At 42.9% G+C, this 27,150-nt stretch overlaps 1 protein-coding gene across 4 annotated transcripts in view; it reads right to left on the bottom strand.

The window, feature by feature from the left end:
- Positions 1-27,150, bottom strand: part of CA10 (carbonic anhydrase 10) — a 336,993-nt gene that overhangs the window by 258,891 nt on the left and 50,952 nt on the right. For all 4 annotated transcript variants that reach the window (XM_083727791.1, XM_083727792.1, XM_083727793.1 and 1 more), the window contains one exon: positions 14,258-14,332. In XM_083727791.1, the coding sequence (XP_083583917.1) occupies positions 14,258-14,332 (75 nt within the window). The remainder of the gene's footprint in view (positions 1-14,257; positions 14,333-27,150) is intronic.

Consider the following 27,150-nt stretch of genomic DNA (forward strand, 5'->3'; position numbering starts at 1 on the left):
ATGATGGGAATTGTAGTCCCAAAACAAGTTTGGCCATGCCTGCTCTAAGTTCTTTGAAGAAAATGCAGGTTGGAAATATAACTTGTTATCATAATCGCTGTGGTCAACTTTCAACGAAAGTCGTCAGGGCAGTGAACAATTGACAATCAAATACAAAAAAATAAGCAATAAAACAACAACAACAAAGGCTTAAAGGCATTTTGTCTTAATATTACAAACCTCTCAGCCTTTTCATTTTAAAAAAATCAACAAAAGAAGGTGGACTATTTGCTCCAGTGTGTAAGACTTAATAGCTGTATTTGAATTTTCATACACAAAGCACGATTGTATTGTATACAACTATTGGCCTGTTCTTAGAAATAATAATCTAGATACAGTGTTCTTAGTAGATACAACTAAGTAGATCTAGGTATCGCTGTTTCCCACAAGCACAGAGGTTTTTTTTAAAAAAGAAAGAAATGCAAGATGCTAGGGGTTTTGAGACATGTGTATGTGTATAAATAAAAATTATTATTATTATTATTATTATTATTATTATTATTATTATTATCTATACAAGTATAAAAAGGTAAAGGACCCCTGGATGGTTAAGTCCAGTCAATGGCGACCATGGGGTTGCGGCGCTCATCTTGCTTTCAGGCCGAGGGAGCCGTCGTTTGTCCACAGAAAGTTTTCTGGGTCATATGGTCACCATGACTAAACCGCTTCTGGCACAACGGAACACCGTGACGGAAGCCAGAGTGCATGGAAACGCCATTTACCTTCCCACCACAGTGGTACCTATTTATCTACTTGCACTGGTATGCTTTCAAACTGCTAAGATGGCAGGAGCTGGGACAGAGCAACGAGAGCTCACCCCGCCGCAGGGATTCGAACCGCCAAACTTCCAATCGGCAAGCCCAAGAGGCTCAGTGGTTTAGACCACAGTGCCACCCACATATAGATACATGTGTACACACACACAGAGTAATGCTCAGCAAATTGCCCAGCGATGTGCTAATGACACACACATATAGAGAGAAAACAACAAAATTCCTTCCAGTAGCACCTTAAAGACCAACTAAGTCAGTTCTTGGTATGAGCTTTCGTGTGCATGCACACTTCTTCAGATACACTGAAGAAGTGTGCATGCACACGAAAGCTCATACCAAGAACTGACTTAGTTGGTCTTTAAGGTGCTACTGGAAGGAATTTTGTTGTTTTGACTATGGCAGACCAACACGGCTACCTATCTGTAACTGGACATATAGAAAGGGTTTCTATCTTCCTGGAAATACAAAGCTCAGCAGGCTAGAATTTTTAATTTTTTTTTAATGTGCACTATGCATTAAGGTCTGTGAAAATTCACAAATGTGGTTTTTTTATTTGCAACCCCTTCTCTACACCAATTCCTTATCAGTCTCACACTGCCATCCATGCTCTTCACACATCCCATTCATGTACACTCTTACACTGACACACATATTCACACTAAAACTAAACCAAAAACATCAACCCACCCTACATGTACAGGGTCTTTGTCCCCTCCCCCCCCCCATAAATGTGGAGGGAGAATTTCTGTAGTGGGGGGAGGAGTGATTTAGAGCAATTTCAGTTGTGAGGGATTGCTTTTCAGAAGGCAGCAACACATTTTAATTTTCTCTCTCTCACTTAAATGAAAGCCCAATCACCACTGCATATGCAGCTTGGCACGGAGACCTCTGTAGCTGGAGTTCCATCCTTCTAAAAGTGAGCCAGAATGTTTCATGGGACTGGAAAGAACGCTAATCACTCTTTTATGTTACTGGTTTTCCAAACTCTGTTGCAGAACTCTTTCCATATGTCAGGGACTGAAACCATGCAAAACACCACCATCCAACAAATTTGCTGCCTCCGCCATCTTCATTTAGAAATAGCCTCTGTATTTTCCATTTGTTGCAACATCTCAGTGGCGTAAGAGAAAACCAGGTGGGGAAATGTCTGGCCTGGGGTTAAGCCTTGCAAATGATACAATAGGTCATAGTAGCCAACTCCTAGGGGCCAAGGTCCCTTCGCCCCCCAAAAAAATATTTGAGGGGGCCATCCCCCCCAAAAAAGTTCATGGGCATTGCCATTCAAATGGTGTGTGTGCATCACATCATGTGATAGATTATGTGCCCCACCCACCCAATATTTTATTTAAGTAAGCACCCCTGCAATAAGTCAAGTATTACAATTAATCCAGGAACTGGCAAGTGACCAGTCATGAGAAATAAGGATAGGCCATTCTGCATCAGACAAGGATCATCCACTGAGCCTACATACCTGAACTTTCACAATCACTTTATGTCCTCTGACGACTTGCATCCTAATATGCACTGATCTTTTAGGGACGCGGGTGGCACTGTGGGTAAAACCTCAGTGCCTAGGACTTGCCGATCGCATGGTCAGCAGTTCGAATCCCCGGCGGGGTGAGCTCCCGTCTTTCGGTCCCAGCTCCTGCCCACCTAGCAGTTCGAAAGCACCCCTAAGTGCAAGTAGATAAATAGGTACCGCTTTATAGTGGGAAGGTAAACGGCGTTTCCGTGTGCTGCGCTGGTGCTGGCTCACCAGAGCAGCTTCATCACGCTGGCCACGTGACCCGGAAGTGTCTCCGGACAGCACTGGCTCCTGGCCTCTTAAGTGAGATGAGCGCACAACCCTAGAGTCGGTCACGACTGGCCCATACGGGCAGGGGTACCTTTACCTTTACCTTACATGATTACTTTGCAACTAAGTTAAGTGATATTGCCCTGCATCTTTCATTGTGTACACCATCTTTCCATATGCTTGTCAAGTTATTTTCTAAAGAGCATGTCTGGTCTATGGATGATGTGGTCTGTATGTGTGTTGGGGTGGAATTCCTTAATTTGGGAAAGAAACAGAGTGGTAGGGGGCACGTGTGTGTGTGTGTGTGTGTGTGTGTGTGCGCGTGTGTGTGTACGCGCACACATGGCTAGCATGTGGCCCACGGAGGGGTGATGGATTAAAAAATGTTAGTCCACCCTGCTCTACATAGATATAGGTGACTCTTACACTGGGGTTATGTTCCGGCATAGCGCATAAAGCCAAAACTGGATATAGTCAAAGCACAATGGGTTTAATGGCAGGTAGGGTTGCCAAAGTCTTCCCTTCCTGGACACCTGCCCATTTTCCACACCCTTTAGCAGGTAAAGCTAAATACGCACAAATTAAATGCACGTAAATTGTGAGTTACCTGTATAGTTGTACAATGCAAAAGGCATGTGTGCTGCCTGGCCAAGGGTTTTAGATTCCGTTCTTAGGCTGCATAAAGGCAGCCTATTTTGTTGTCAACCAATAGGTTTTATTTCTGATACCAATCAATTGGCCAGCACACCTATGTTCCAAAAAAATACATCTATGATTTTCAAAACAGGAGACTTAAATCACAGATTTATATCAAATGAGCCCTTTGGTTAGTAATTAAAATGGTTTTAATCAAATATTTAAATCATATTCATCCTGATTTAAGATATCTGCCAAATCCACTTGGTATCTGTGGATAAAAGTCCATTTGATTGCAGCCATCCTTTGATTAAGCCCTTTATCCCAACCAAACCTTCCAGATTTACTGGTTTCAGCTTCCTCTGCCCACCAAAGCCATCATAAAACAGGAAAGTTAGAAGAAGCAAAAATTCTCTTCAAAAACCTTCTCCAGGGAGTCCATTTCCTCTATTACTTTATTTTAATGTATGTCCCAGTTAACCAACTTGAAGAGCAAATTAAAACACCTGGAAGCTTGACTTTCCCCTGAATTCTTAACCCTAGATGCTTCTATTGTCCAGTAGCCTGTCTGAGAGCAGACACGCTGCAGTGTTACGGGGTTCAGCCCAACCAAATTAAAAATTAAAGAGCAAAATGACAAGCGCAATGCTAAAATTAAAAAAAAGGCTCAGAGTGGTATCTGAGTCTTCTATTTCTCACAGCCGATATTTGCAAATCAGACTTCTTTCTCCCCCTCCTCAAGAGCTCATGGAGAGGAGGAGAAGGAAGGCTTCACTCATCCTATGTTGCGAATTTTGGGAACCAATGGGGATAGGGCTGGCAACACTCCCTGTGCTGTGTTTCGTAAGCACCCAACAGCCAGATGACTGCCAAGCACTTGGGAAACCTGCGCAAGGGATTTTGACAGGTGGGAACTCACCTGTCATCCATGTGATGGCATAGTCCTATCATGTGATTGACAGGTGGGTTTGCCCTGCCTACCTGTCAAAGTTGATTTGTGGGTTCCCCACTCCTGACCTAGAGTGTGAGGTACATGATGGATCACTTTGGAAATTTCCAGTAATTTGTGCTGATCAGCACTTGGGCTCTCTAAAGGCATGGCTCTGTGAATCTATAATGAACTCCTATAGGGAAGCATTGTATCAGGAAGAGATTATTATTTTTTTTTAAAAAAGGGGGGATTGCAGTTGAATTCTGCCTTGTCTTCATCCCATAAAATGAGCAACAGCATGCAATAACAATTCACTAAATCTTACATCTGATAAAACATAATTAAGGAAACACAGAGCTTTGGGCAAACAATAAACACTATATGCCATAAAAATCCTATTATTCTGTATTTAAGTAATGAAACCGTAACAGCTTCTCAAAAGTGCCTTAGCATATAGCGACTAACATTTATTTGGAGTGCACAGTGATGTGTGGGTCTCTTCATGCTATTGTCAACACACTATTCATTCCTCCACCCAAGAGAGGTACTATGCAACAACCAGTTAAGTGGGGTGCTTATAATTAGTTCCCTTTGCTAGGTTGGTATTTGTGAAAACATCCCTAAAAAGAAATAAATCACACAGTGCAAAAGAAAAATTTGTGTGGCTGTGCTGAAAAATAAGAAGAAAATGTATCAATGAATTAACTCCCCCTCCCCCACTATACCTGGGTGAAAGAATTGGAAAGTGGGAGAATTTCAATGCATGGTAGTTAAACCCAGGGGTCTTTAAAAGCAGCCTTGTGACTATCTCCTTTAAGGATGCCCACACACAAAAATACATTAAAATGCAACCTCAACAGAGCTGGCCGATCCCCTTGGCCAGCTCTGATGGAAAAGGGTCAAGTTAGCAAGTGGAAGGCTACACCATTCAATCAACATTCAGTTATTCTAATTTATTACCTGTCCTTCACCCTAATGTCCCAGGGAGAGTTACAATATTAGAACTCAATACTAAAAGCAGTTCAAAACAATTTACAAGCACAGAAACAAGGTGGGTCCTAAAAATATACACCTTAATCTGTCTTGCATATGAGGAAATAAGCTGTTGCCCAAGATAACCAGTCCATTGTGGAATCTGCTAAGCTCCTGAACAGGGTTTTGTCTTTCTTAGAAGTGGGGATGGAGGGAAGGAAAGCAAAATGAACCAGTTACTGACCTATCCTAAGCACTGATATCATATGTATGAGCCTTGCAGGAGGCTGTTAGAACGTCAATTAACATTCTAACTAAAAATACTGGTTTGCATTTTCTCAGAGTCCCTTTCGTTGGGTGGTGTTCATGCCCTGTGGCTCTGACTTTTGCAAGTAATGCAAAATTCACTATGCAAAACGGTAGATCACAGCACTGAAGGAGCAATTACTGCTACCACTGTCCATCTTGTGCGAGCCTCCAAATTGTAAGGCGAGATGTCACAGCAGCCAAGCACTGATCTGAGATAATTAATTCCAATAAAATTCCCATCCCACATGCTGAATGATGGCAGATGCCCTGATTGAAGTTCATTTTTGGGATATTAGCATAGAAAAGCTTGCTGGGGCCTCTGAGACAAGACAGCTGAATCAAAGCAAGGAGTGCTGATCCATATAGCAACCCCCTGTGAGCAGGCTGTCTATGCAAGAATGCAAGCAACAGAAGGCAAAGCCGCATGTCTCACTCAACAGCCTCCAAATTCCAGTGAAGAATGACTTCAGACAAGTTTTAAAACCGCACTCTCCATTTGCGTTTTTGGAAGAAAACACTTTATGCACAGTGGTGCTATAAATTATGCTTATCAGTTCATAGTATGGGACTGTTATAATGATAGTAATATATCTGTGGCTTGATTTATGCACCCTTTGTAATTGAGATCAGGGTGCAAGAAGTGGCCTTAATGTTGTGTAATGTTTTGGCTGCATTTCTAAAACCACTTTATAGCAAATCTATCTAATTGGGGTGAACTGCTACAAGTAATGACTTCTGGGCAGCAACCTTTGTTTTCAAGCAAATATATCTTTAAAGTACTCAATTCCTCTTGAATATTCCTCCCTTTGTATATGTAGGATGACAGTTTGAAACACAAAGCTGCTAGCAGTCTTTTCTACTGCAACCGTTGCAGAACCATATGATTTCAGCACCTTGGACAGCTCTAAAGCAGCAAAGAATGGGTTTAACATACCGTATTTTTCGCCCCATAGGACGCAACTAGTTTTTTTTTGGGGGGGGGAATAAAGAAAAAAAATTCATTCCCCCCCCAGGCGCGGGGCTGGCGCAGGGGAAGCCCGAGCTTCCCCCAACTCCACCCCCGAGAACAGTCTGCTATCCGCAAGCCTAGGGAGCCCGGCAGGAAGTTGCGCCGGTCTCCCCAGGCTTGCAGAGAGCTGCGCGATGCCCGGGCGCACTCTTCAGCGCGCCCCAGGCTTCGGAATGCAGGCAGCTCTGCGCAACCCTCGGGAGACCGACGGGACTTCGCGCCGGGCTCCCTAGAGCTGTGCAGAGCTGTGCGAAGCCCAGAGCTGCAGGCAACTCTGCACAACCCTCGGGATACCAGCGCAAAGTCGTGCCAGTCTCCCGAGGGTTGCGCAGAGCTTCCTGAAGCCTGAAGAGTGAGAGGGGTTGGTGCACACCGACCCCTCTCGCTCTCCAGGCTTCCGCGAAAGCCTGCATTCGCCCCCCATAGGATGCACACATTTCCCCTTCATTTTTGGAGGGGGAAAAGTGCGTCCTATAGGGCAAAAATACGGTAGATTATTGCAGCCTTCCCCCACCGGATGAAGCCCGGATCTTAGGGATGGCAACTCCCTTAATCTCTTAACACCACCTATGTCAGCTGTAGATGTAGCTGATGGGAAATACAATCCCACAACATTTGGTTTGGGAAGGGTCAATTATTGTAATATGATATTTATTTGTTTCGGTCAATAACCAGTTAAGAAGCAAATAAAGCAAAATACATAAAACCCAGTATGATACATTAAGTACAGTATTAAATATAGAATTTAAATACAATGTAAAATATAAAAATATGAAAAAACAGAACTGAAGGAGAAGCACAAGTGATACAGGAATCATAGGTATCCCCTCAGAAAGTTAGGAGAGGTGAACACCCACACTAACGTTTCTCCATATGCAAAGCTGCTACCCTAATAACTTGGTTATAACCCATTCACCCAGCACAGCCTTGTAGAATTCTGCAAAACACCTGATTCCTGAATGTCCACATGACTAACAGTGATTAGCATGAGCTGCCCATGAGCTACACACACACACACACACACACACACACACACACACACAACCTCTCCATTCTCTAGCTAGGCAGCCATGTTCAATGACACATTCCATCCATGCAACTGAAGAATGTGTGGGTCAAGGGTTGTGCGATGTGTAACTGGGGAGAGGGGTACAATATATGGAGGATCCCAAAAGCCAGGTAGAGATGCCAAGAGGACCACATCCAGCCTGCTTGCCAGAGTTTTACCATCCCTGCCTCAGCTTTTAATATTTAGGTTCCTTAAAAATATGTGCATTTCAAAAATGCTCTCAAACTATTATTCACCTTACTAATTAACAATAAACATAAATACAACAATCATGCCTAAAAGAAAAGTACAGCCAGCAAGGCTCCAAATACTTTGGTCATTAACATGCTTACGTATATTTTCCCTGGGCATGGTCTAAGGCAGCGGTTCTCAACCTGTGGGTCCCCAGATGTTGTTGGACTACAACTCCCATCATCCCTGAGCTCTGGCCTTGCTAGCTAGGGGTGATGGGAGTTGTAGTTCAACAACATCTGGGGACCCACAGGTTGAGAAAGGCTGGTCTAAGGCATGGTAGGCAAACTAAGGCCCAGGGCCAGATCCAGCCCAATCGCCTTCTAAATCCGGCCTGCGGACGTTCCGGGAATCAGCGTGTTTTTACATGAGTAGAATGTGTCCTTTTATTTAAAATGCCTCTCTGGGTTATTTGTGGGGCATAGGAATTCGTTCATTTCCCCCCCTTCAAAATATATTCCGGCCCCCCACAAGGTCTGAGGGACAGTGGACTGGCCCCCTACTGAAAAAGTTTGCTGACCCCTGGAAGGGACCACATTGCTGAAGCTAAGCAGTTCTGGCTCCCTGGGTCTGGGCAGTGCCTGGATGGGCGACTGCTTGCGAACCTAAAATATGCCACCTTGGGTACCATGAGGGAGGAAAATGTTTCAAAGCATCCTTGGGATGTCCCCTTTTGTTTCTTGCAATCCCCTCAACAGCAATATTGACTAGAGCCAACGGAACTGGCATGAAGAATTGTCATAGACTCCAGACATGTGGCTTGCACATGTCAAATGCTACCAGACTGGTGTGGGACCTGATCATGTAAAAACCATGCCACTTGTGAAATGTACAAAATGGCTGTATATCAATGGCCCAGAGACAGTGGTGAACTCAGATCAGGTAAACCTGGATTTGAACCCCTGCGCGGGCATGAAGCTCGCTAGGTGGTTTTAGGGCCAATGGCTATCACTCACAGGGTGGTTGTTGGGATATCCCATATAAGCTACCCTGAGATCCTATGGGAAAAGAGAGGAAGCAAATGTGATTAATAAGAAAACTCAATGTTTTAAATTGGATAAAAAGTTAGGATTCCAGGTGGAAAAATCGAAACTGGAAACAGAACTGCTAGAACCTAAGACTAAGGTACTTTCAAGAATGTATAACTTGTTGCTGAGGTGGAATACGCAGGATGAAACGGTTAAATCAGCTATGATAAAGTGGGCACAGGACATTGGGTATAATATCATGTTTGCTGACTGGGAAAAGTTATGGACCACCGGTATGAAGTTCACGGCATGTAATGCCTTGAAAGAAAACATTATGAAAATGATATATAGGTGGTACATGACCCCAGTCAAGCTTGCAAAAATATATCACCTGCCAGATAATAAGTGTTGGAAATGCAAGGAAACTGAAGGAACGTTCTTCCACCTCTGGTGGACTTGCCCCAGGGTTAAGGCCTTCTGGGAAATGATATATAATGAACTGAAAAAGGTATTTAAGTATACCTTCCCTAAGAAACCAGAGGCCTTCCTTTTGGGCATTGTTGGCCAGAGGGTGTTGAAGAATGATAGAACATTTTTTATGTATGCAACAACAGCAGCAAGGATACTCGTCGCTAAATATTGGAAAACTCAAGATTTGCCCACACTGGAAGAATGGCAGATGCAACTGATGGACTACATGGAGCTAGCAGAAATGACTGGCAGAATCCGAGACCTGGGAGAGGAAGCAGTGGAAGAGGACTGGAAGAAATTCAAGGACTATTTACAAAAACACTGTAAATTGTATGAGTGTTAAGAAGGATGAGAGATATGAAAATAACTGGGCACCATAAAATTTGGTGAAAAGATTGTGAGAATGAGCGAATTTTATGAGAAAAAAATAAATTTTGAATAAATACTATGGTAAGATTAGAGATTTAAGACTTAGATAAAAATATTCAAAGCCAGGGACAAAATATTGGAAAAGTGTACAATAAGAATGGAAACAAGGTGATAAATTGCTGGTTAAAGCTCTATAAATTTGGAAAGTAGGAGTGAGAGACGTGAGGAAGTCCAACAACGAAGAAAGATTGGTTACTATGAGATGTTAAATTTTATGTTTGTTTTTCTTTTCTTTTTTGTTTGTTTTTTGCTATGCTGTTTTTTCTTTCTATTGTAATTAAAAACCCTTAATAAAAATTTATATTAAAAAAAAGAAAAAAAAGAAAACTCAATGATTTGCAAATTATCTTTCTCTCTATTCCAGCAGTTATCAGAGAAGGCAGAACTGATTACAAGGATTTCAAAAATACGGTGAGACTGGTTCATGATCTCCAAAGAATTATCATGCAGGGGGTCACATTCTGGTATGTTTGCTTTCTGCTCAAGACTGCCAAAAATTCACTCTGCTACCTGGGTTCCATTGCAAATGCAGAATCTTTTCTCCCAAATTGTCAATGAGTGGCATTTACTTCTAGAAGGCATTTTGATACACTTCACAAAAGCCCTTTTCAGGTCAGCTACAAGCTTTTCACAAAGAAAAGGCCAGAAGGCCAGACTTTGTGAGGCAGTGTCTTGAACAATCTCAAAACTGACTATCAGGCAAGTTACAAATAATGGGCCTCCTACGACTTCTTTTGGCCTGGGGTTATATAAACAACCTGTGTGAGGACATGCAGTACAGGGAAAAGAAAGCAATACGACACTGTACTTGCACAGAGTTCAGTATCTGCATTTCCCCCACACACTTGGAAGAAAAAAGCAATTCTTGCTTCCATATTGGAGTCTCTCAGGTGAATGCTATTCCTAAAAACAACCATGCTATGCCAACATGTATTATCGTGAGAGAAATAAAAACGCAACTGTCTGAACCAACGATATGGAAGGTATAACAAAACAATGAACAGGAACTGAAATCCATCCAATGTACAAAATGGCTGTGGCCCTTCATTTTTAATAATAACTGCACTGCGTATAACAAGTATGGAGAGCCTGTGGCCTTCCAAATGCTGTTTGATTACAGTTTTCATCCCCTAGACATTGGCCATCTTGACTGAGGCTGAGGCTGCAAAGTCCCAACCCCATGGACTGGCCTGAATTGAAAACTGGGACTGGCAGAAACTCCTGACCTCCTTAGTGGCCAACACAGGGATTTCCCAACTGTCAGTCGCCCAGCCCAGTATTGCTCCTGGGGGGTCAGGACCAGTTGTGATGGGCCACAACTGCCACACACCCCAGGACTGGGTAAGTGGCCATTCTCATCATCCCAGACATTGGCCATGCGGATTGGCGCTGATGTGAGTTAGGGGTCAAACAACATCTGGAAGGTCCTAGCTTCCCCACCCCTAGCACTGATGCTTTTTAGATGCCTTTTTAATTGAATCAAATACAAATGTTGTTGTTGTTGTTGTTTATGTTGGAAATTCAAGCCCTTCTCATGAGAAGCTGGCAGCTGTCCAGGCACCCGGCTTGATTCCCTTTTGACCTCCCTGGCTGCATTCCCCAGCAGACGCAGGCAAGGTCTCGATCGGCAATTCTTCTCAAATGTGAGAAGAACACACCCCTCTTTCCTGCCTCCCCCAGGCAGGGGAAAGAGATAGACAGAAACGTATTTACATGCTTTTATTTCTGTCTTTGCAGTGTTACAAAAAACGTGACTGCTCTCTCCATACTCCAGCAGTGTTGTTACAAAAGCTTCCTGTACATCCTGTACAGCTCATATTACCCTGTGAGGTAATTCCGGTGCTGCGCACTGTGAAATGACTGCCCCTCTGTTCCCACAGTAGTCCCAACATTCCCATCATGTTTACACTTCAAGCTAGGACTTTGCAGCTGCATTGCTTCATTATCGTAACAGTTTAGTCGTGTCCGACGCTTCGTGACCCCATGGACCAGAGCACGCCAGGCACTCCTGTCTTCCACTGCCTCCCACAGTTTGGTCAAACTCATGCTGTTAGCTTCAAAGACACTATCCAACCACCTCGTCCTCTGTCGTCCCCTTCTCCTTGTGCCCTCCATCTTTTCCAACATCAGGGTCTTTTCCAAAGAGTCTTCTCTTCTCAGGGCTGATTTCCTTAAGAATGGAGAGGTTTGATCTTCTTGCAGTCCATGGGACTCTCAAGAGTCTCCTCCAGCACCATAATTCAAAAGCATCGATTCTTCGGCGATCAGCCTTCTTTATGGTCCAGCTCTCACTTCCAAATACAAATACCTAAATATATATCAACTGATTATTAATTCCTCAATGGAAGCATGCTCACTCTCAATTGTTTCAAAGCTGCCCAAATCAAGTGATATTAGACCAAGAGAAACATCTCCTTTGGATACATTACTGCAAATCTCTACATGTTCTTGGGATCTAGGGAAAGGATAAACAAAAACTAAAAGGCAGTCACTGAACACATTGCTAACATGGCTTGTCAGCCTCTGGAGCAAATAACGAAAACAGAATGGAACATATGATTGCATTTTATGAAGTGCTCACCAAAGACAAATCTCTGCAGGACCTGGAGAATGAATCTGGAATTGCTTAGCATGTTCTACTTAATATTCTAGTTATACACTTGGACATTTAGGGAGTAGCTTTGAGTTTGCTGGGCATTCCAGGCAGAGGCTGACAAAATGGATTTGCAGTTGCTTTGCACTCCTGAGAAAAAGTTGCGGTTCTTTTTTATTGTTTGTTAATTCAAGTGTTTCTAAGATGCATTCAGAAAGCCAATATTATGCACTGACATTTGAAAATGTGAACTAGTTAATACCATGCACACATTCTGTATAATACAGGGAAGAAGCCATAGCTCAGTGATAGAACATACGCTTTGTTTGCATGAGGTCCCACATTTAATCCCTGTAACTCTGTAGTTGAAAGAAGAATGAGATAGCAGGGAGGAATATACATTTCTTCAGGATGTTCAAACATATGCCCTCAGTGAGAATAGTAGGCTACTTCTACTACTAATGAGTATCGAAGGCCATCCACAAATCACTTTGTTTTTCTACAAAATTCATATACCAGAGATATACAGTCTGCTACTATTTACATGATCACCAGTTCCAGGATGAAAGAGCCTCTAATCTTGCTAGTCATAGTGGGCTCTCTTACAACCCACTTCTATCTTGTTTAGATGTTCAGGGGCTGAAGCAAAATCAGAGGATTATGTCAAGTTGTGAGTTGTTATCCTAGAATAGTTGGGTACACAAGCCCTGAGTCACTGTGGGAAGAAGACATTTTTGTTTGGCATTTTTAATAATATGTGGCAAAGGTATGTGCTGTGTAATAAGCTCTCTGATCTAACAGTCAGCATGCAATTTACGTAAATGTGTCATATGTAAACTGGTGTGGCAGCGCTAAAGACTGGGTATGTCCAAATCAGTTGGGGACTCATAATGGACATGCATAAAGAAATACTGAGCTTATCACAACTCTCTGACATGTGCCCACATATCCCAGACAGAAGGGAAAACTGCATCTTCCCTCTAGGTTTTATAGTACTTAGCATATACCAGTATCCATATTTCCAATTATCTCATTCCAAAATATCTAAATATCCTGAGAAATTCCTCTTGCCTGCAGAATCCTTACTGAATATATTCACCTTTCTGGGATTTTTTATTCATTTGGGTCTGAATAGAGACAATGGTTTCCTATCCCATTCAACACTGCCAAGATGATTGTGTTATCACTGTGCACTGTTTCAGTGAAAGTTCATTTTGCACGCTTTCAAATACTAATAGAATTGTCAGACTGTACTTTTGTGTTCCATTTTCACTTAATGCCAACCTTTACATCTTTCCCCCTTTGCACCCATGTATATATGTGTACACACACACACAACCTGGCAACTGAGGATCACATTCCATGCATCCAACAAGGAGTTCTAGTTCACAAAAGCATATGCCCAAAGAAAATCTCCTAGTCTTGGAAGGTGCCTGTTGTTTGAGCCAAAGAAAACACTCCTAGACTTTGAATCATCAACATAGCCAAGTGGAAGATAGACCAGCATTCTATTCTTTGTGGAATCACTCTCTCCCTACAATTACAATGCAGTCTCCCCTATTGTTTCATTATTTAGGATCATTTCTTTTTACACTTGCGGCTGTCGTTCTCTGGAAAATGCTCCGAAAAAAATTAAAAGAGTCTGCCTTTCTAAGATCTCTTGAAACGAAGGGCCCCACAGATTTCAGTGAGGACTGAATGCACACAACTGCAGCCGAAGGCAGCGGCAAGCTTTGTTGTTCCTCCCCTGACTTCACATAAAAGAAGCTTAAGATGTACGGTTTGGGGGGAGGGAATCAAGGAAGTTAGAAAGCCACAAGGCCTTCCAAATATGTAACAATGCATCTTTGGCTGAAGTGAAAAATATAGTGCTGATCTGATGTGTTCTTCAGATTTTTGTTACAATGCACAGGTGTACAGGTATCAGTACTTCTCAATCTTTTAAATATGATATCAAATAGTACATGCTGGTAAATATGCCAGAAAAGAGCAGCAACCCACACAACCACTGGATTGGAAATTTAGCACCTACCTGGAACAAAACTTCCCTGGACCACCTCTTTATAAGCCCACCAGCCTTCATGGATTTTTGGTGAATTTTGCTGAGCTGTAGGGGGGGAAAAATGAAAACAATAAAAATAGGGCAAAATGTTTTCAAAATTTTGATAACTACAGTCTTCCATATTGCTTTCACAACATCCTGAAAATACAAAAACGACTACGACTGCCTTGTGCAGAACCAACAAGAGTTGGTAGTGGAGACCGTGCTTCAATTCTCAAATTGGATAGCAGGTCCTATTTGTGTCAATGAGGCTTACATGCAAGCATAAGCTGAGAATTGGTCTAAAAGGATGTCTTGCACAGTTTGCTTGCATGTGAAAGGCCCTCCAAGTACCTTGCAATGCATTTGTGAAAGCACAGCAGACCTTGAACCCCCAAAACAAACACTGAGTTGCCAAACATAGAAAAATGTGTAGCTTATCTAGGAACAAGTACTGAGGAAGCCAATCAAATATTGAGATTACGTGTAGATGGGAAGCATGGCGAAAGGGTCTGTAGGGTGATGAGTTCTGAGCTGCCACCACCAAAAGTGCACTGCTGCCCCTGCCTTTGCCATCACCATTGTAGCATTAAGCATAATAAAGTATAATGGGACGCTGGTGGCACTGTGGTCTAAACCACTGAGCCTCTTGAGATTGCTGATCAGAAGGTTGGCTGTTCGAATCCCCACAGAGCTCCCGTTGCTCTGTCCCAGCTCCTGCCAACCTAGCAGTTCAAAAGCACACCAGTGCAAGTAGATAAATAGGTACCGGCAGTGCTGTTTTTCTAAAGCATTGGGTACCGCTGCAGTGGGAAAGTAGACGGCATTTCCGTGCATTCTGGTTTCCATCACGGTGTTCCGTTGTGCCAGTTGCGGTTTAGTCATGCTGGCCACATGACCCAGAAAGCTATCTGTAGACAAACACCAGCTCCAGTGGGAAGGTAAACGGCATTTCCGTGCATTCTGGTTTCCATCACGGTGTTCCGTTGTGCCAGTTGCGGTTTAGTCATGCTGGCCACATGACCCAGAAAGCTATCTGTGGACAAACACCAGCTCCTTCAGCCTGCAAAGTGATATGAGTGCTGCACCCCATAGTTGTCTTTGACTGGACTTAACCGTCCAGCGGTCCTTTACCTTTACCTACCTGCAGCAGGAAATGAAGAGGTTTCTGAACTGCATAGAGAACCTCCATGTACAGAGAAGGCTGGGCACTGCATAAGCCATGCTTACTGTGCAGGGAAAGTTGAGGGGAAAGTTGAAAATACTTTCTCCCCCCCCCCCCCCGCTCCAGATGAACAAGAAAGCAGATTATCATGGTTTTGTGCTAAATTTCTGGTTGAGCTTGAAGTGCAACTGTATAGAAGGGAGCCAACAACCTAGCAAACACTGTGCCAGTACTCTATATTTATAAAATCCTTATCAGGTCAAGAAGCATCAAGTTAAACATACTAAACAGAAAGTCCCAGAGAAAAACACTAACATCCCAATCCTAAATCATGCTGTACCAGCAACTACATGTTACAGAAAGGCTTACGATGACTGCTAATATTCTGTTGGGCTGCAAAGAGGTGAGATGTGTTAGAGAACATGCCCAAGATTAGGGAGCCAGTGATACCATCTGAAGGTCACTTAAAATAATGGAGGGATGATAGAAAGCACTGTCAGAACCAATCCTGAATTACAGGGACTGACAGGAAAACTAAGGCAACATCTATGCTATCAAGCAGGCAAATTGGGGAGTTCATTTCCAAAGGGATGTTCTTCTTTGAACCGTGACATCTCTACATTTGACACCAGTCCAGGGAAAACACACTGGAGAAAATTGTGCATGAAGCAAATGGCTGACATGAATTTGCACTCTGCCATGCCATGCACTGAAGCAGATTCTAATGCCACCAAAGCAGGACTCGACATTCTCCATGGAATGAAAGAAGGCTCAATTTTGCAGGCACACATTGAAAGGAAGGAGGGGGTAGGAGAGGCATGTGGTTTCCCTCATTCCTCCAATCAGTCTGATGCAAAAGGCCACGAGGCCTTGAAAGAAGAAGAAGAAGAGTTTGGATTTGATATCCCGCTTTATCACTACCCGAAGGAGTCTCAAAGCGGCTAACATTCTCCTTTCCCTTCCTCCCCCACAACAAACACTCTGTGAGGTGAGTGGGGCTGAGAGACTTCAGAGAAGTGTGACTGGCCCAAGGTCACCCAGCAGCTGCATGTGGAGGAGCGGAGACGCGAACCCAGTTCCCCAGATTACAAGTCTATCACTCTTAACCACTACACCACACTGGCTCTCCACACTGAAAGATGAGTAAGGAAGGCGGGTATTTGCTTCAAACCTTAATCCACACCAAAGCTGGATTAGTAACAAAAGTCGCCAAAACACAGGGCTGAGAAATCAAAATGAGATAGCCACAAGAATACCCCTTGCTGAGCATCCTGCCCGGTGTACACATTTCACAGTGGGCCTCTGCTATTTAATCTCATACCCATCTGACAGGATGGCAGGATGCCTGCCTCTCTCCAAAGCAAGGCTGACCTTGCAATTGGGCTACTGATGCCAACTGCAAAGTAGAGCTTTAAAAATAGAAAACCGAAACAACACTGCCCATATCTTAATTCCCTTACGTGCCTGTCTTACAGATTTATTTGGCTCTGACAAAGCCACAAAGAATCATCTGTTTCGACAGAGAGAGCAAGCCCATCCTATGTGGTGCTATATTAGCTACAATCCCATTATAACTCCTTGGAGAACTGTATCAATCAAGTGGGGTTACACCAAGCTGATGACTCCATGACTCTAGACAAATTAATGTCAGTTGTGCTACCTGTTACAGTATGGCTTTGCCTACAAGTAGTGCTATGAATCTGGCTATTGCCAAAGCAGTAGCATTGGGCTGCCATCAGTATGCTGATGACAGCCAACTCTATCTGTTGATGGATGGCCATCCTGACTCGGCTCCAGACACACTGATCAGATGTTTGGAAGCTGTGGCGGGATGGTTACGTGGGAGCTGGTTGAAGTTAAATCCTTCGAAGACAGAGGTCCTTTGGCTGGGACGGGATGATATGGGATTGGGGTGGCAACTCCCATCTCTTGCGGGGACACAATTAGTGCCAGCACCGTCCGTTAAGAGTTTGGGTGTAATCTTTGACACCTCCCTTTCCATGGAGGTGCAGATTGCAGCTATAACAAAGGCGGCATTTTTTCATCTCCACCAAGTTAAGCAGTTGGCTCCTTACCTCTCTCGCCCTGACCTAGCCACTGTGATCCACGCGACGGTCACCTCCAGACTGGATTATTGTAACTCACTCTATGTGGGGCTGCCCTGGAGACTGACCCAGAAACTCCAGCAGGTGCAGAATGCCACAGTGAGACTCGTTACGGGGTCCTCGCTGCGAGATCACATTCACCCGGTGCTATACCAGCTGCACTGGCTCCCGGTAGAGTACAGGATCAGGTTTAAGGTGCTGGTTTTAACCTTTAAAGCCCTATATGGCCTAGGACCCTCGTACCTATGGGACCACCTCTCCTGGTATGTCCCACAAAGGAATTTACAGTCTTCAAACAAAAACATCTTGAAGGTCCAAGGCCACAGAGAGGTTAGGCTGGCCTCAACTAGAGCCAAGGCTTTTTCGGCTGTGGCTCCGATCTGGTGGAACGCTCTGTCACAAGAGACTAGGGCCCTGCGGGACTTGACATCTTTCTGCAAGACAGAGCTGGTCCACCAGGCCTTTGGCCAGGGCACAGCCTGACTCCCTCCTTTGGCAATCTTCACAGAACTCTAGCCCAATGGTTGCCATCAATTTGAATTGAAGTAATTTTATAATGAAATGATTTTAGAATGTTGTATTATTTTATTATTGTTAGCCGCCCTGAGCCCGGCTTCGGCTGGGGAGGGCGGGATATAAATAAAATATATTATTATTATTTATTATTGATGCCTGCTAACCCAACCAACGTCTTGAGTTTTCTTGCATTGCAATTGTAATGCTACAGGTTGTGATAACTGACAACACAGTAGTTTTATAGCTCCTGTGCCTGATCATACACAGTTGTTTACTGGCACATCATCTCAGCAGACTTGAGTTATTCCTAGTATTCTCTTGTTTAAATGTTATCACTGCGGAAATTGGAACGAAACAATGTCTGGCCCCAGCTCCAGTAACTGTGTCCAACTATCTTCCTGTCATTACATTTAAATCAATGCCATGTTGATGGTCTTAAGCAGTGCTTTTTTCTGGAAAAAACTGGGGGAACTCACCACGAAGTTTATTTCTTTGTTTGTTGCAAGGTCCAGTTGCAGTGCTGCCACTCCCTCCCCCTGGGCAGTGGCTAAATGTAAGATTTGATTAATAAACTCAATAAGTCAATGATCTGGATTAGAAATGGCCACAACTTTGTTGATTACAGATATAGGTGGATTTTTGGCTCAAACATTGGGTGTATATCCGTTCCAGCCCCTGCCCCTGACACCCCCCCCAATTATTTAATTTTTTAAAGGTAAGAGAACTCACGTGTTTCCAAGTTCCCACTAAAAAAAACCCCTGGTCTTAAGAATGGAGCAAACAGCACATCAAATTCTTAAAAATAATTGTAAGACTGGCGATTTACGACACAAAATTTCCCACAAAAATAGTCATGAACTTGTTGTGTTCATAAATACAGTGGTACCTCGGGTTAAGTACTTAATTCGTTCCGGAGGTCCGTTCTTAACCTGAAACTGTTCTTAACCTGAAGCACCACTTTAGCTAATGGGGCCTCCTGCTGTTGCCACGCCGCCGGAGCATGATTTCTGTTCTTAACCTGAAGCACTATTTCTGGGTTAGCGGAGTCTGTAACCTGAAGCGTATGTAACCTGAAGCATATGTAACCCGAGGTACCACTGTAGTCAGAAATCCTGTGGCATTTCACTACCCACTGAAGATGAAGTCATACAGTTAACTATAGTCAGCTCAGACTACTTAGGTGCCCCAGATGAAATGTCATTTTCATCAATCCATTTGTTGTATGGCTAGGATCTCCAATGTGGCACCTGTGAGAGCAATTGTCCCCCTGGCACTCTCAAAGTCCCTGGAGAAGGCGGTTACCTTTCTCCCCACTCCTGAAAGTACATAGAGATTAAGAGGAAATGGGAAGAGTGACACCTTTAGCTCTACGTTCTTTTAAGGCTAAGATCTATGCCCAAGCAGTGCAGCAGAAATTGTGAGTGAGAGAGGGTAGGGGGAACAGGGGAGCAATCTGGGAGACTGGGGGCAGGTGCTACAGGAGTAGGGAGAAAGGGGGAGCTAACAGAGACAAGAAAGAAAATATGCTTGCTTGCCATAAGACAAAAAAGTAAGCTTCTCTTTCCAAACTCTGAATCTTCCAAGATCATGGTTGTGCATTCACAGTTTCTATGACCATTCAAATGTGTTTCAATAAGTAATCAGAGTGGAGTGAGGCAAAATATATGACATAAAAATAGTCCTGCAAAACAAGAAGCCCTTTCTCTGACTTTTGCAAACTTTGAATCAGACCTATTTCATGAAGTTCGATAAAATAATTACTTCTGCTTAAGAAGCTGTTCCAACTCTTATGGCATTTTCTACACCTGCAAGGTTATTTATTTGCTATGTCAGGCTTTCCTCTCTCCTCCTGCTCTTTGGCTGTCAGTGGAAGATGGAGTATGTTATTGATCTGAGGGACCATCAGTCAAGCAGCTCTTTTATATATTCAAATCAGCAAATAAAAGTGAAACAGCTCCTCCAGTGATGGATTTTGCAATAGTCCTATATTACTTTCTTAAAGTGAAGACAGGCTCCTGTGCATGGCAATGTAGCCTTTGACGGGCGCCACCATATGAGACATTTATTCTTTAGTATACAGAAATGTGATATGAGTCAATCTGCCCAATAATAATAATAATAATAATAATTTAATATTTATACCCTGCCCATCTGGCTGGGCTTCCCCAGCCACTCTGGGTGGCTTCCAAAAAAATATTAAAATACTGTAATACATCAAACATTAAAAGCTTCCCTAAACAGGGCTGCCTTCAGATGTCTTCTGAAAGTCTGGTAGTTGTTTTCTTTGACATCTGGTGGGAGGGGGTTCCACAGGGAGGTTGCCACTACCGAGAAGGCCCTCTGCCCGGTTCCCTGTAACTTGGCTTCTCACAGTGAGGGAACCACAGGAAGGCCCTCAGTGCTGGACCTCAGTGTCTGTGTGGAACGATGGGGGTGGAGACGCTCCTTCAGATATACTGGACCGAGGCCGTTTAGGGCTTTAAAGGTCAGCACCAACACTCTGAATTGTGCTCGGAAACATACTGGGAGCCAATGTAGGTCTTTCAAGACCGGTGCTATGTGGTCTCGGCGGCCGCTCCCAGTCACCAGTCTAGCTGCCGCATTCTGGATTAGTTGTAGTTTCCAGGTCACCTTCAAAAGTAGCTCCATGTAGAGCGCATTGCAGTAGTCCAAGCAGGAGATAACCAGAGCATGCACCACGCTGGCGAGGCAGTCCGCAGGCAGATAGGGTCTCAGTCTGTGTACCAGATGGACCTGGTAAACAGCTGCCCTGGACACTGATTAATGTGATGATGACGATTTACATACCACCCTTTATCCAAAGATCCTGGATAGTGTGCAACACGAAGAACATAATTTACACATCATCATAAAAAACATAATACAAAGCCGAATAATAAAATAATCATAATAACAGTCACCTCTCCCATTTGACAGGCCATAGATTATATAATGGCCAAAGGCCTGGGTAAAGAGGAATATTTTCACCTAAAGATATGTAATGGTAGCACCAGGCAAGCATCTTTGGGGAAAGTATTCCATAGATGGGAAGCCACCACAGAAAATGCCCATGCTCGTGTTGAACTGGATGTTCCTTTTGGATATCTGGTCTAAGAAAAGTTATTTACTACTTCTGCAGCAGAGCACTACTTATACAGTGGTACCTCCAGTTGCGGACGGGATCCGTTCCGGAGCTCCGCTCAGATTCTGAGGTTTCCGCAACTGGAGGTGCCTGTTCTGCGCATGCGTGCAGCACAATAGAGCGCTTCTGCACATGCGCAAGTGGCGAAAGCCAGAAAAATACTTCCGGGTTTGCCGCTTTCGCAACCCAAACTTTACATTACCCGAGGTTCTACTGTACTGAGATATACAGAGTTTAAACTTATTTAACCTGCCACTCTTCATTTAAAATCACAGAGTGGCTTGCAGTATAAAAGAATAATAAAAATAAAAACAACTAAACAATATACTAAAACACAATAAACCTGCCAATAATCTCCAAAACAGCAGCGAGCATCGTAACTTCCACAATCACTTTAGAACAAGTGGATTGGGCGTGGTATAAGTAATAAATTTATTATTATTATTATTATTATTATTATTATTATTACTACTACTACTACTACTTAGAGGGAAAATTGCCACGGTTTAAACAGGGGGATGAACTGTTCCTCTAAATAAAATAAAATAAAATAAAATAAAATAAAATAAAATAAAATGCATATCGTTCCATGCTTATCTATAGTCACTGGTGGGGAAACAGGAATTGATAATTAGCTTGGTATTTAGATAAAAGGTTGTGACTTGGAAAGGGTTGAATAAATATGTAGAAGGTTGTAGCCTATAAGGAAAACAAAACAAAAGCATTGTTTTTTTATTGCTATTGTTTTTTACCTATGGCATTTTAAACTGTGATATTAATGCTGCATTCTTAGTTTTAGATTTTGATTTATGTGGAAATTGTTTTCCATTTGGTTGTGTATTTTTTTGATGTGGTTTATTGTTTATGACTTTTGTAATTATGTAAATCTTGTCATGTTGTAAGCTGCCTTGAGCATTGTTTTTAACTGTAGAAAGGCGCATACAAATAAAATGATGATGATGATGAAGGTTGCAGTAGGGATAGTAGCTTTCTTTATCGGCCTAACCAACCCATGCTGAGAAGGACTGATTTTCAAGTTCTCACATTACCTGAAGAAAAATGTGTCTTCGCAGCTCAATGAAGCACAAGAGAACAGAGGCTGGATCAGAGGTAAAGTAAGGTAAAGGGACCCCTGACCATTAGGTCCAGTCATGGCTGACCCTGGGGTTGCAGCGCTCATCTCACTTTATTGGCCGAGGGAGCCGGCATACAGCTGGCATGTGGCTGGCATGACTAAGCCACTTCTGGCGAACGAGAGCAGCAGACGGAAGCACCGTTTACCTTCCCGCCGGAGTGGTACCTATTTATCTACTTGCACTTTGATGTGCTTTCAAACTGCTAGGTTGGCAGGAGCAGGGACCGAGCAACGGGAGCTCACCCCGTCGCGGGGATTCGAACCGCCGACCTTCTGATCGGCAAGCCCTAGGCTCTGTGGTTTAACCCACGTGCCTGCTACCAATCCAGGCTTCTGGGCTCAAATGCAACAATTGAAACACTTTACATTATTTAGCATCTTAAATCAGAAAACAACTTGATGAACATGATCTCTTATTCACTTGCCTTCCCCTTGAAAATTCAAATGTGAATGATAGATCAACAGTTTTACAATTGTAATCGTGTACACCCTATTTGGCACATTGAAAGAAATAAGATGTTCTACTCCAGAAATTAAAAACATAATGCCACTCTGCCAGGCAGAAACTCTTGCTCTCACAAGAGAAGGAAAATATTCTGACCACTTTGATCTACAAGGAGCTAGAACATTTTCACACCAGCGCAGCCAAACAGTGCCAGAGACTTCATAGATGCTAGTACAAGACAATGCAAGCTAGCACTGACTCCAACTGAACACAAGGCCATCTAAATACAGTGGTACCTCGGGTTGCATATGTTTCAGGTTACAGACGCTTCAAGTTACAGACTCCGCTAATCCAGAAATAGTACCTCGGGTTAAGAACTTTGCTTCAGGATGAGAACAGAAATCGTGCTCCTGTGGCGGTAGCAGGAGGCCCCATTAGCTAAAGTGGTGCTTCAGGTTAAGAACCGACCTCCGGAATGAATTAAGTACTTAACCCGAGGTACCACTGTAGTCATCTGTCCCACAAAAAAAGCAGGGGTACATCATGTCCCCTCAGCTATGGACCTTTCAGATGGGAACCAGAAGTGTTAACTGTGTTTCTTTCATGTGTTTGTTTAGCCCCACAGATCACACAGTGAGAATGAGCTACAAATCACCCCATCCTGCTCCCTACCAGAACTGCACTTCAAAGTCTCACTGCATGATTCCATTGAATATGGACCTAGCCACAGGCACACAACCATAACTATGATGCTGTGAAAAAGCTAGATTCTTCAGATTCCTCTGTTGTGCCTCCAAACCTTCCACCACCAACCATTAGGCTTCCCGCCATTTGCACTTCAGGAAACCAAGTTACTGTTTTGAAAATATAAAACCAGTTGTGCAGCATCCTAAATAAGACTGTCAAATGCTGTGTGCTCATAATGCCAAGGTTTGCATCCAATATTAGCTCTACTGAAGAGTAGACCATTGAAATTAATGGAAAATACTGTCTTGGATCCAATAATTTAAATGCCTCTACTTTGAGTAAAACTTAGCTGGAGACAACCCCAAGCCTCTGCCAGATTGAGATTCCCTAGGCAAAGTCAGATAATGCTTTTTCTTGACACAGAATTTATATCTTGTCTTTGTAAACAAAACACCCAGTCTTTATCTCTTTAATAAAAACCCAATGTATTATTTAGAATAAAGCCGAATCTGATACACAGAAAGAAGCAGGGGATAGGAAAAGATAAGAATCATCTGCCTTCAGTAAGTGTGATTCATCTGGTTATTTCCTTTGAGATTCTAAAGTGGTGCCATACATCAAAACTATATAATTAGTTTTGCTCCTTTAAAATGTCTTCAAACAAAAATGTATTATTTTGTTAAGCAATATATTTCAGGCTTTCCTGATAGTAAAAACAAAGGGCCCACCTAGAGCTCAGCAAATAAAGGCCTGGTTCTCAGTGAAGAGCTACATTTAATAAATAAGAGGCAACAATTCAGGCTTCGGGTGAGAGTTGGAACATCTTATGACTTGGGGTGCAGAGAAGCATCTGCTAATCCTTTTGGTCCCACAGGGTTTCCTGAATCTCTCACCAGAAACAGAAACTGTCAGCAGCAGCAGCAGCAGCCTAGTGAGGAAGCCTGAGGCTTTGAGCAACTACTATCTGGTTGCTTTAAAAGCCAGTTGCAGGTCAGCAGAGTCAACTGGGCCATGGGAGGGAAGACTTACGCATATTAGTGCTGCCCTAGTAACCGTTATCTATTTTATTGTATTTTAAAGCTGCCTAAAGAACTCTGGTTAGTAAGCAGAGTAACACTCACAAACTTAAAGCAAGCAAGCATCTGAAAAATCGGAAAGCAAGATAAACAGAACAGTGTTGTTAAGTGAAGGCGGAACCATACACAGAGGGCCTACTGCATGTTGGTGCAGACACATCTACCACAGAATAATAGAACTGTAGAGATGGAAGGGACCACGAGGGTCATCTAGTCCAACCCCCTGCAATGCAGGAATCTTTTGCCTAACATGAGGCTTGAACCCACAACCCCGAGATTAAGAGTCTCATGCTCTACCGACTGACAGTTTCATTTGTGGATCTGTCCCTCATATGTTTCAAAAGCTACCACAATCAGCATTGGACTTGTCCATAAGGTATCTTGAGTTACTGTGGAACTGTTTTCCATTGCTATGGCACAATATAAATGTATATTGCATCCAAGGTTATGCTGCCATGAAACCTTATTAAATTTTGCATTAGGGGAGGGAAGAGACGAGAAGAGAAGAATAAAAAACAGCAAGGCATTATCAAGGGTTCACTAAATAAAATGCTTCCATAGAGAGACCAGGTTTCTTGTTTTGCTCAAAATACATTCAACCACCATTTCATCATCTTGCCCAATTTCATAAATCCCATACTTTCTCCATCTCAGAATGCAAATTACTAAATTCCTGTAGGCTTACTAATTTTTAAAGTGCTGTGTTGACCCCCACCCCCTATTTTGCAAAAGTCTTTGCTCCCCATGAAAGAGGCATCATTTTTTTGTCTGTCTGGCAAAGTGGCAGAAAAGTATATGGAGGTTTTCCATTGTGGGGTCAGGGTGTTGTGCTTACATATATATATATATATATATGCAGGTTTTGGTGTCCTCGGGTGTCTTCCCGTGTAAAAGTTGGGGTGTCTAGGCGACGTTTCGACGAGGTCTCACGAGTGAGACCTCGTCGAAACGTCGCCTAGACACCCCAACTTTTACACGGGAAGACACCCGAGGACACCAAAACCTGCATTCCTGTACCCGTGAAAATCTACGAAAGCAAATATATATATATATATATATATATATATATATATATATATATGAGTTTGGAAAAAGGCTAAGGAGTCTTTTCTTTCCTCCTCCTCAAAGTTCTCCCATACCCACTCTCTTTAGAGCAAAGCAAAGGAAGAGATTCTCCATAATGAATTTTTGAAATAATGATATATATGGCAAGATGGAATCACTGATAATGAAGCCAAGGGCATAAAGGGAGTCAAGCAAGAGAAAGGGATAAACTGTATCCACGCAGATGGATCAAGAAGAACAAGGGCTGAATAAAGACATTTAGATGAGGCAGAAAATAAATAATTGGTGATTTTGTGAGGGGACTCCTGGAGGCAGAAGCCAGATTGCAATGGGTCAAGAGAAGACTAAATTAGAGAAGACTAAGTCAAGACAAATCTCAAAACACCGGGTTGTTAATAGGCAAAAAGACAGAAATCCCCTTTCACAAATTCCCTTCCTGTGATAATGACCCAAGCTTCCCACATTTAGCAGTTCTGGAAAGTATGTCTATGCACATCAGTACCACATTATGCTGATATGCAGAGGTTGGGCATAAAGCCAGAGAGGCATGATGACATCAATGGGGCCCAGTGACTGCTGCCCTCCTCCATGTGAAGGAATGAACTTGTGCAAGGATCTGTGCATAGAGAAAATTGGGGAAGGGTATTCAAGGTTATAAAGTGGTACCTTGGTTCTTAAACGCCTTGGTGCTCAAATGCCGAAAACCCGGAAGTGTTTCATTTTTCAAACGTTTTCTGAAAGCCGAACATCTGATGCAGTTGTCGGCTATTGTTTCCAGGGCGCCTGCACCAATCAGAAGCTGCGCCTTGGTTTTCAAACATTTCAGAGGTCAAAAGGACTTCTGGAATGGATTAAGTTTGGCATTTTTGTTTTTGCTATTATTTTGCGCTTTTGTTTTTGAGGCTCTTTTTAGTTAATTTGTTTTTGTGACTGTGTGGAATTCAGTTCAGCTACTGATTTATTGACTGTGTGACTGCGGAAATGGATAAAAGCCCCCCCCCCCCCCATCCAAACAATGACTATCATCAGTGCAGGTAAGAATTTTAAAAAATAAAAAATTATCTACAATACTGTCTTATTTATTTTATAGTACAGTACATTGATTATTGCTTTCATTTTATGGATCAATGGTTTCGTTAGATAGTAAAATTCATGTTTTAGTGGTTGTTTTTAAAAGTCTGGAATGGATTAATCCATTTTGCATTACTTTCTATGGGAAAGTGCGCCTTGGTTTTGAAACGCTTTGGTTTTGGTACAGACTTCTGGAAGGGATTAAATTTGAGAACCAAGGTACCACTGTATTTCTAAAAAGTGAGAGTGTCTGCAATCCTAACCCCACTAACTTGGGAGCGAGCCCCACAGAACTGAGTGGCACTTACTTTCAAGAAGTCATTGTTAGGGCTGCAATGCAACTTACTTAAATGGGCATTGGAAGAACAAAAACTGGACCAGGAGAAATCTTTCCAATATTTGGAAACTGGGAGTTCTCTCCTCTAGTTCTCCTTTAGCCAAGCGTAGGCAGCACAAGGAGAAAAAGGCAGCGGGCAA

The sequence above is a fragment of the Podarcis gaigeae genome (assembly GCF_964106915.1).
Source record: "Podarcis gaigeae genome assembly, chromosome: 2".
NCBI classification, from domain to species: domain Eukaryota; kingdom Metazoa; phylum Chordata; class Lepidosauria; order Squamata; family Lacertidae; genus Podarcis; species Podarcis gaigeae.